General features: G+C 45.1%; 2 protein-coding genes across 2 annotated transcripts; both read right to left on the bottom strand.

The window, feature by feature from the left end:
- Positions 1–1,834: 1,834 nt before the first annotated feature.
- On the bottom strand, positions 1,835–5,965 carry LOC123486138 (extensin-like). Its single transcript, XM_045217355.1, has 2 exons — positions 5,870–5,965; positions 1,835–2,545 (listed from the first exon to the last, which is right to left on the bottom strand). Exons 1-2 carry the CDS (start codon positions 5,963–5,965, stop codon positions 1,835–1,837), a joined length of 807 nt encoding a protein of 268 aa, XP_045073290.1.
- On the bottom strand, positions 5,483–7,626 carry LOC123486135 (zinc finger protein 2-like). Its single transcript, XM_045217351.1, has one exon. The coding sequence runs from the start codon at positions 7,474–7,476 to the stop codon at positions 6,328–6,330; it is 1,149 nt and encodes a 382-aa protein (XP_045073286.1). The 5' UTR covers positions 7,477–7,626; the 3' UTR covers positions 5,483–6,327.
- Positions 7,627–10,408: the final 2,782 nt, after the last annotated feature.

Raw genomic sequence — 10,408 nt, 5'->3', positions numbered from 1 at the left:
TGGACTGATTCTGTTCCCCCAGTACCAAACACATGTAGTGGACTGATTCTGTTCCCCCAGTACCAAACACATGTAGTGGACTGATTCTGTTCCCCCAGTACCAAACACATGTAGTGGACTGATTCTGTTCCCCCAGTACCAAACACATGTAGTGGACTGATTCTGTTCCCCCAGTACCAAACACATGTAGTGGACTGATTCTGTTCCCCCAGAACCAAACACATGTAGTGGACTGATTCTGTTCCCCCAGAACCAAACACATGTAGTGGACTGATTCTGATCCCCCAGAACCAAACACATGTAGTGGACTGATTCTGTTCCCCCAGAACCAAACACATGTAGTGGACTGATTCTGTTCCCCCAGAACCAAACACATGTAGTGGACTGATTCTGATCCCCCAGAACCAAACACATGTAGTGGACTGATTCTGTTCCCCCAGTACCAAACACACATAGTGGACTGATTCTGCTCCCCCAGTACCAAACACATGTAGTGGACTGGTTCTGTTCCCCCAGAACCAAACACATGTAGTGGACTGATTCTGATCCCCCACTACCACACATAGTGGACTGATTCTGCTCCCCCAGTACCACACATAGTGGACTGATTCTGTTCCCCCAGAACCAAACACATGTAGTGGACTGATTCTGATCCCCCAGTACCACACATAGTGGACTGATTCTGATCCCCCGGTACCAAACACATGTAGTGGACTGATTCTGATCCCCCAGTACCACACATAGTGGACTGATTCTGATCCCCCGGTACCAAACACATGTAGTGGACTGATTCTGTTCCCCCAGTACCAAACACATGTAGTGGACTGATTCTGTTCCCCCAGAACCACACACATGTAGTGGACTGATTCTGTTCCCCCAGTACCTAACACATGTAGTGGACTGATTCTGTTCCCCCAGTACCAAACACATGTAGTGGACTGATTCTGTTCCCCCAGTACCAAACACATGTAGTGGACTGATTCTGTTCCCCCAGTACCAAACACATGTAGTGGACTGATTCTGTTCCCCCACTACCACACATAGTGGACTGATTCTGTTCACCCAGTACCACACATAGTGGACTGATTCTGATCCCCCACTACCACACATAGTGGACTGATTCTGTTCACCCAGTACCACACATAGTGGACTGATTCTGATCCCCCACTACCACACATAGTGGACTGATTCTGTTCACCCAGTACCACACATAGTGGACTGATTCTGTTCCCCCAGTACCAAACACATGTAGTGGACTGATTCTGTTCCCCCAGAACCAAACACATGTAGTGGACTGATTCTGATCCCCCAGAACCAAACACATGTAGTGGACTGATTCTGTTCCCCCAGTACCAAACACATGTAGTGGACTGATTCTGTTCCCCCAGAACCAAACACATGTAGTGGACTGATTCTGTTCCCCCAGAACCAAACACATGTAGTGGACTGATTCTGATCCCCCAGTACCACACATAGTGGACTGATTCTGCTCCCCCAGTACCAAACACATGTAGTGGACTGATTCTGCTCACCCAGTACCAAACACATGTAGTGGATAGAAAATAATCCCATTAGGGCACCGCGTTATTTTTGAGTTTGCTTAATTTCACAAAAAATAATGGAGAGGCGTACATAATTATATGTCAGGTGCATTTGTTTATGTCTGACTTTGAGACTTGACACTTGTAACAGATGAAATACCTCCCAAATTAAATGTTTAACTGTAACTGAGGTTTATATCTTGTGAAACGACCGGGGGGATTGGAATGTCATGCTTGTTTTATTATGCAAAAGTGGAACATGAAATGAATCATTCAAGTCACGAGTCCCGAAGTCACCACTGTCTGGAAGTCACCCTCAGAGTTTCGTCAGCAACATATGACAATGGAAGGATCTCCAAGAGTGTTGGTAGGGGCGAGGGGGTGGTTTGGTAGGGGCGAGGGGTAGTTTGGTAGGGGCGAGGGGGTAGTTTGGTAGGGGCGAGGGGGTGGTTTGGTAGGGGCGAGGGGTAGTTTGGTAGGGGCGAGGGGTGGTTTGGTAGGGGCGAGGGGGTGGTTTGGTAGGGGCGAGGGGGTGGTTTGGTAGGGGCGAGGGGTGGTTTGGTAGGGGCGAGGGGTGGTTTGGTAGGGGCGGGGGGTGGTTTGGTAGGGGCGAGGGGTGGTTTGGTAGGGGCGAGGGGGTGGTTTGGTAGGGGCGAGGGGTGGTTTGGTAGGGGCGAGGGGGTGGTTTGGTAGGGGCGAGGGGGTGGTTTGGTAGGGGCGAGGGGTGGTTTGGTAGGGGCGAGGGAGTGGTTTGGTAGGGGCGAGGGGTGGTTTGGTAGGGGCGAGGGGTGGTTTGGTAGGGGCGAGGGGGTGGTTTGGTAGGGGCGAGGGGTGGTTTGGTAGGGGCGAGGGGTGGTTTGGTAGGGGCGAGGGGGTGGTTTGGTAGGGGCGAGGGAGTGGTTTGGTAGGGGCGAGGGGTGGTTTGGTAGGGGCGAGGGGGTGGTTTGGTAGGGGCGAGGGGGTGGTTTGGGACTCAGAGTAAACCTTGCGAGCGCTAAAAGACTCTAAACCTTAAATGCGGCAGCTTATAAAGTGTATGAATGGATCTGATTTATAAACGAAAAAATGGTAAACAATACATGATGGTACCCCAAGTTCCACTGTAGATATATAGTCCACTACAATACATGATGGTACCCCAAGTTCCACTGTAGATATATAGTCCACTACAATACATGATGGTACCCCAAGTTCCACTGTAGATATATAGTCCACTACAATACATGATGGTACCCCAAGTTCCACTGTAGATATATAGTCCACTACAATACATGATGGTACCCCAAGTTCCACTGTAGATATATAGTCCACTACAATACATGATGGTACCCCAAGTTCCACTGTAGATAGATATAGTCCACTACAATACATGATGGTACCCCAAGTTCCACTGTAGATATATAGTCCACTACAATACATGATGGTACCCCAAGTTCCACTGTAGATATATAGTCCACTACAATACATGATGGTACCCCAAGTTCCACTGTAGATATATAGTCCACTACAATACATGATGGTACCCCAAGTTCCACTGTAGATATATAGTCCACTACAATACATGATGGTACCCCAAGTTCCACTGTAGATATATAGTCCACTACAATACATGATGGTACCCCAAGTTCCACTGTAGATATATAGTCCACTACAATACATGATGGTACCCCAAGTTCCACTGTAGAGATATAGTCCATTACAATACATGATGGTACCCCAAGTTCCACTGTAGATATAGTCCACTACAATACATGATGGTACCCCAAGTTCCACTGTAGATATATAGTCCACTACAATACATGATGGTACCCCAAGTTCCACTGTAGATATATAGTCCACTACAATACATGATGGTACCCCAAGTTCCACTGTAGATATATAGTCCACTACAATACATGATGGTACCCCAAGTTCCACTGTAGATAGATATAGTCCACTACAATACATGATGGTACCCCAAGTTCCACTGTAGATATATAGTCCACTACAATACATGATGGTACCCCAAGTTCCACTGTAGATATATAGTCCACTACAATACATGATGGTACCCCAAGTTCCACTGTAGATATATAGTCCACTACAATACATGATGGTACCCCAAGTTCCACTGTAGATATATAGTCCACTACAATACATGATGGTACCCCAAGTTCCACTGTAGATATATAGTCCACTACAATACATGATGGTACCCCAAGTTCCACTGTAGATATATAGTCCACTACAATACATGATGGTACCCCAAGTTCCACTGTAGAGATATAGTCCATTACAATACATGATGGTACCCCAAGTTCCACTGTAGATATAGTCCACTACAATACATGATGGTACCCCAAGTTCCACTGTAGATATATAGTCCACTACAATACATGATGGTACCCCAAGTTCCACTGTAGATATATAGTCCACTACAATACATGATGGTACCCCCAAGTTCCACTGTAGATATATAGTCCACTACAATACATGATGGTACCCCAAGTTCCACTGTAGATATATAGTCCACTACAATACATGATGGTACCCCAAGTTCCACTGTAGATATATAGTCCACTACAATACATGATGGTACCCCAAGTTCCACTGTAGATATATAGTCCACTACAATACATGATGGTACCCCAAGTTCCACTGTAGATATATAGTCCACTACAATACATGATGGTACCCCAAGTTCCACTGTAGATATATAGTCCACTACAATACATGATGGTACCCCAAGTTCCACTGTAGATATATAGTCCACTACAATACATGATGGTACCCCAAGTTCCACTGTAGATATATAGTCCACTACAATACATGATGGTACCCCAAGTTCCACTGTAGATATATAGTCCACTACAATACATGATGGTACCCCAAGTTCCACTGTAGATAGATATAGTCCACTACAATACATGATGGTACCCCAAGTTCCACTGTAGATATATAGTCCACTACTTGAGTTATTGTGCTATAATTTGAAATTCCTGAAGTTCTATGACAGTTAATTTGACAGTGCAGCTTAATGAATGTAGCTGATGGGGTTAGTAAAACAGCCGTATCTCTTGATTTGTAGAAGTTATTTCTGTTCTGATTTCAGATTTCAATAGCAGAAAAGTAGATTTACTTCACGCTAAGTTGTCTAACTTGTTGGGAAAGTGGTCAAAACATCAGTTGATTCATAAAGTTGAGACGTGGTTGCTAAAACGGCTAGCTGTAGCATTTGATCAGTAGAAGATAATTATGTTGAAGATTTCATACCCTCTAAGATTTTGTCTAAAGTGCTGGTAAAGTTGTCAAAGTAGCTGATTTGTGTCAGAAGTTACATTGTTTACAGTGAATAAAATGTTGAAAGTCACAGCTTCAGAATGGGAGTTTTTCACAACGGGAGGTTTAGAATATTGAATACATCCCATTAAAGTGGATGAAGTTTAATACAAGTTCACCAGTTTAAAAAGTATAAATGTTATCAAAAAAGTTCAACGGTGTAGGAGTAGCGTGCTAAAGAACAACTATAATATCTTGGTAATTGTACATTAAATAAAACTGTGTGCCTTGCTTCAATTTCTTTACATGTATTTTTGTGGTAGTGTTCTGATTTCAGATTTTAAATAGCAGAGAAGTAGACAAAGATTTCATATGCTATACAGTGGGGAGAACAAGTATTTGATACACTGCCGATTTTGCAGGTTTTCCTACTTACAAAGCATGTAGAGGTACACTTCAACTGTGAGAGACTGAATCTAAAACAAAAATCCAGAAAATCACATTGTATGATTAATTTGCAATTTATTGCATGACATAAGTATTTGATACATCAGAAAAGCAGAACTTAATATTTGGTACAGAAACCTTTGTTTGCAATTACAGAGATCATAAGTTTCCTGTAGGTCTTGACCAGGTTTGCACACACTGCAGCAGGGATTCTGGCCCACTCCTCCATTCGGGGCTGTCGCTGGGCAATACGGACCTTCAGCTCCCTCCAAAGATTTTCTATTGTGTTCTGCTATACGTTTTTATCAGACTTTTTTGGGAAAGTGGAAAAAAATTTACTTGCTACTTCCTACAGCATTTTCATGTTCATTTTGTGGGGCGCTACAGTCTCCTGGTAAAAAAACGACTTTGCCAACGACCCCCATGCAAAGTGATGGAAGTGTTGAGTTTATGGATCTACTTTTGATGAAATAAGGAAGACATTCAATTTACTTTTAGGGAAAAGATTGTACAATAAAACCGGACTAAACGTTCAAATCGCCATTTTGCTCCTTCATTATCGATAATAATTCTGGGCATCCTACCAACATATAGCGTCCGCCATTGCTCTGGGTACAGCTTACCTCTGAAAAGCCAACAGCGTAAACCTGACTGCTGCAGACCAGGCTGGGCCACGCCTCATTTAGAAACATGTTGCCATAGCGCCAGTTGGCAGGCATTCTGGAACGTCTCTTTAGCCAGTCAACAAGTTCAAACACAACTGGTACAGTGGCTTAAACCAAGAGATGGAATTGACACTGTTAGATTCAAAATATCAGTGTTGCAAACATGTCAACATCTTCTAGTCTCTCCCTCTTTGGAGGGAAAACTCAGGTCTGGTGATGGAGATCATTCCACACTCTGTGTTCTACTACCCAGGTCTGGTGATGGAGATCATTCCACACTCTGTGTTCTACTACCCAGGTCTGATGATGGAGATCATTCCACACTCAGTGGATCTCCTGCATGTATTTTTTTTAGGTTTAATCAGAGAACTTGAATGAGAGTATCTCTTGTCCCATTGATCACAGCTGTAAGGTTTCTATCCAGTGTGTGTTCTTTGGTGTACTGCCAGATTGTGTGAGGTAGCAAAACTCATCCCACAGTCAGAGCAGTGGTAAGGCTTCTCTCCTGTGTGTGTTCTCTGGTGTATATTCAGTCCACTTGAGGTGGTAAAGCTTTTACCACAGTCTGAGCAGTGGTACGGTTTCTCTCCAGTGTGGGTTCGCTTATGATAAGTCAGGCTACTTGAGAAAGCAAATCTCTTCTCACACCGATCACAACCATACGGCTTCTCCCCAGTGTGGGTTCTCTGGTGTGATATCAGGTCACTTCTGGTGGTAAAGCTTTTCCCACAGTCAGAGCAGTGGTGAGGCTTCTCTCCTGTGTGTATTTTCTTGTGGGCAGTTATGTTTGATAGCCGAGTGAATCTCTTCCCACATTGATCACAGCTATAAGGCTTCTCTCCCGTGTGTGTTCTCTGGTGTATATTCAGTCCACTTGAGGTGGTAAAGCTTTTCCCACAGTCAGAGCAGTGGTGAGGCTTCTCTCCAGTGTGTATTTTCTTGTGGGCAGTTATGGTTGATAACTGAGTGAATCTCTTCCCACATTGATCACAGCTATAAGGCTTCTCTCCTGTGTGTGTTCTCTGGTGTCCAATCAGATGACTTGGCTGAGTAAAACTCTTACCGCAGTCAGAGCAGTGGTGAGGCTTCTCTCCTGTGTGTGTTCTCTGGTGTATAATCAGATGACTTGGCTGAGTAAAACTCTTACCGCAGTCAGAGCAGTGGTGAGGCTTCTCTCCAGTGTGTATTTTCTTGTGGCCAGTTATGTTTGATAACTGAGTGAATCTCTTCCCACATTGATCACAGCTATAAGGCTTCGCTCCTGTGTGTGTTCTCTGGTGTATATTCAGTCCACTTGAGGTGGTAAAGCTTTTCCCACAGTCTGAGCAGTGGTAAGGCTTCTCTCCTGTGTGGGTTCTCTGGTGCAGCTTTAAATACTGTGATGTTGAAAAGCTTTTCCCACAATCTGAGCAGTGGTAAGGCTTCTCTCCAGTGTGTGTCTGCTGGTGTGATTTCATGTTGCTTGGCTTAGTAAATCTCTTCCCACATAGATCACAGCTATAAGATTTCTTTCCTGTGTGAATTCTCAGGTGTGATTTCAATGAATGTGATTTAGAGAAACTCATTCCACACTGAGAGCAGTGGTATGGCTTTTCTCCTGTGTGGCTTCTTTGGCGTATTTTAAGTTCTGTTGAAGATTTGCAATTCTTCCCACTATCAGAGCAGTGAGATTTCTTCCCTGTGGGTCTCCGCTTGAGTTTCTTGAGGTGTTCTGATCTGGAGATATTATTCTCTGCCTCTTCAGCATCATGATGTTGTTGAGGCTCCCCAGAGGATCCAAGATAGTCACGTGTCTCTCCTGTGTGAACAACAAAATCAGACAGATGGTTAACTTCTGACTTCTATTCCAAGCTAAATCCATCCAGGGACGTTTTCACATAATAACTTCATGGTGTCACATATTTACGTGATAATTCTATTTTATTAACGTGATAATTATCTAATTTAAATACATAAAAAAGCAGGATTAGGGGATAAAAAATCAAATCAAATCAAATTCTATTGGTCACATGCGCCGAATACAACAGGTGCAGACATTACAGTGAAATGCTTACTTACAGCCCTTAACCAACAGTGCATTTATTTTAAACAAAAAAGTAAGAATAAAACAACAACAAAAAAGTGTTGAGAAAAAAAGAGCAGAAGTAAAATAAAGTGACAGTAGGGAGGCTATATATACAATAAAATAAAGTGACAGTAGGGAGGCTATATATACAGGGGGGTACCGTTGCATAGTCAATGTGCGGGGGCACTGGCTAGTTGAGGTAGTTGAGGTAATATGTACATGTGGGTAGAGTTAAAGTGACTATGCATAAATACTTAACAGAGTAGCAGCAGCGTAAAAAGGATGGGGTGGGGGGGCAGTGCAAATAGTCCGGGAAGCCATGATTAGCTGTTCAGGAGTCTTATGGCTTGGGGGTAGAAGCTGTTGAGAAGTCTTTTGGACCTAGACTTGGCACTCCGGTACCGCTTGCCGTGCGGTAGCAGAGAGAACAGTCTATGACTAGGGTGGCTGGAGTCTTTGACAATTTTGAGGGCCTTCCTCTGACACCGCCTGGTATAGAGGTCCTGGATGGCAGGGAGCTTTGCCCCAGTGATGTACTGGGCCGTACGCACTACCCTCTGTAGTGCCTTGCGGTCAGAGGCCAAGCAGTTGCCATACCAGGCGGTGATGCAACCAGTCAGGATGCTCTCGATGGTGCAGCTGTAGAATTTTTTGAGGATCTGAGGACCCATGCCAAATCTTTTTAGTCTCCTGAGGGGGAATAGGCTTTGTCGTGCCCTCTTCACGACTGTCTTGGTGTGTTTGGACCATGATAGTTCATTGGTGATGTGGACACCAAGGAACTTGAAGCTCTCAACCTGTTCCACTACAGCCCCGTCGATGAGAATGGGGGCGTGCTCAGTCCTCTTTTTTTTCCTGTAGTCCACAATCATCTCCTTTGTCTTGGTCACGTTGAGGGAGAGGTTGTTGTCCTGGCACCACACGGCCAGATCTCTGACCTCCTCCCTATAGGCTGTCTCATCGTTGTCGGTGATCAGGCCTACCACTGTTGTGTCGTCGGCAAACTTAATGATGGTGTTGGAGTCGTGCCTGGCCATGCAGTCATGGGTGAACAGAGAGTACAGGAGGGGACTGAGCACGCACCCCTGAGGGGCCCCCGTGTTGAGGATCAGTGTGGCAGATGTGTTGTTACCTACCCTTACCACCTGGGGGCGGCCCGTCAGGAAGTCCAGGATCCAGTTGCAGAGGGAGGTGTTTAGTCCCAGGATCCTTAGCTTAGTGATGAGCTTAGAGGGCACTATGGTGTTGAATGCTGAGCTGTAGTCAATGAATAGCATTCTCACGTAGGTGTTCCTCTTGTCCAGGTGGGAAAGAAAAGTGTGGTGTGCGATAGAGATTGCATCATCTGTGGATCTGTTGGGGCGGTATGCAAATTGGAGTGGGTCTAGGGTTTCTGGGATTATGCTGTTGATGTGAGCCATGACCAGTCTTTCAAAGCACTTCATGGCTACAGACGTCAGTGCTACGGGTCGGTAGTCATTTAGGCAGGTTATCTTAGAGTTCTTGGGCACGGGGACTATGGTGGTCTGCTTGAAACATGTTGGTATTACAGACTCAGTCAGGGACATGTTGAAAATGTCAGTGAAGACACTTGCCAGTTGGTCAGCACATGCTCGGAGTACACGTCCTGGTAATCCGTCTGGCCCTGCGGCCTTGTGAATGTTGACCTGCTTAAAGGTCTTACTCACATCGGCTACGGAGAGCGTGATCACATAGTCGTCCGGAATAGCTGGTGCTCTCATGCATGCTTCAGTGTTGCTTGCCTCGAAGCGAGCATAGAAGTGGTTTAGCTTGTCTGGTAGGCTTGTGTCACTGGGCAGCTCGCGGCTGTGCTTCCCTTTGTAGTCTGTAATAGTTTTCAAGCCCTGCCACATCCGACGAGCGTCAGAGCCAGTGTAGTATGATTCAATCTTAGACCTGTATTGACTCTTTGCCTGTTTGATGGTTCGTCGGAGGTCATAGCGGGATTTCTTATAAGCGTCCGGGTTAGAGTCCCGTTCCTTGAAAGCGGCAGCTCTACCCTTTAGCTCAGTGCGGATGTTTCCTGTAATCCATGGCTTCTGGTTGGGGTATGTACGTACGGTCACTGTGGGGACGACATCATCGATGCACTTATTGATGAAGCCAGTGACTGATGTGGTGTACTCCTCAATGCTGTCTGAAGAATCCCGGAACATGTTCCAGTCTGTGCTAGCAAAACAGTCCTGTAGCTTAGCATCTGCGTCATCTGACCACCTTTTTATTAGCCGAATCACTGGTGCTTCCTGCTTCAGTTTTTGCTTATAAGCAGGAATCAGGAGGATAGAGTTATGGTCAGATTTGCCAAATGGAGGGCGAGGGAGAGCTTTGTATGCGTCTCTGTGTGTGGAGTAAAGGTGGTCTAGAGTTTTTTCCCCTCTGGTTGCACATTTAACATGCTGGTAGAAATGAGG

Source organism: Coregonus clupeaformis, unplaced genomic scaffold (assembly GCF_020615455.1).
Source record: "Coregonus clupeaformis isolate EN_2021a unplaced genomic scaffold, ASM2061545v1 scaf1024, whole genome shotgun sequence".
Taxonomy (NCBI): domain Eukaryota; kingdom Metazoa; phylum Chordata; class Actinopteri; order Salmoniformes; family Salmonidae; genus Coregonus; species Coregonus clupeaformis.
This window is presented reverse-complemented; position numbering and strand designations above follow the sequence as displayed.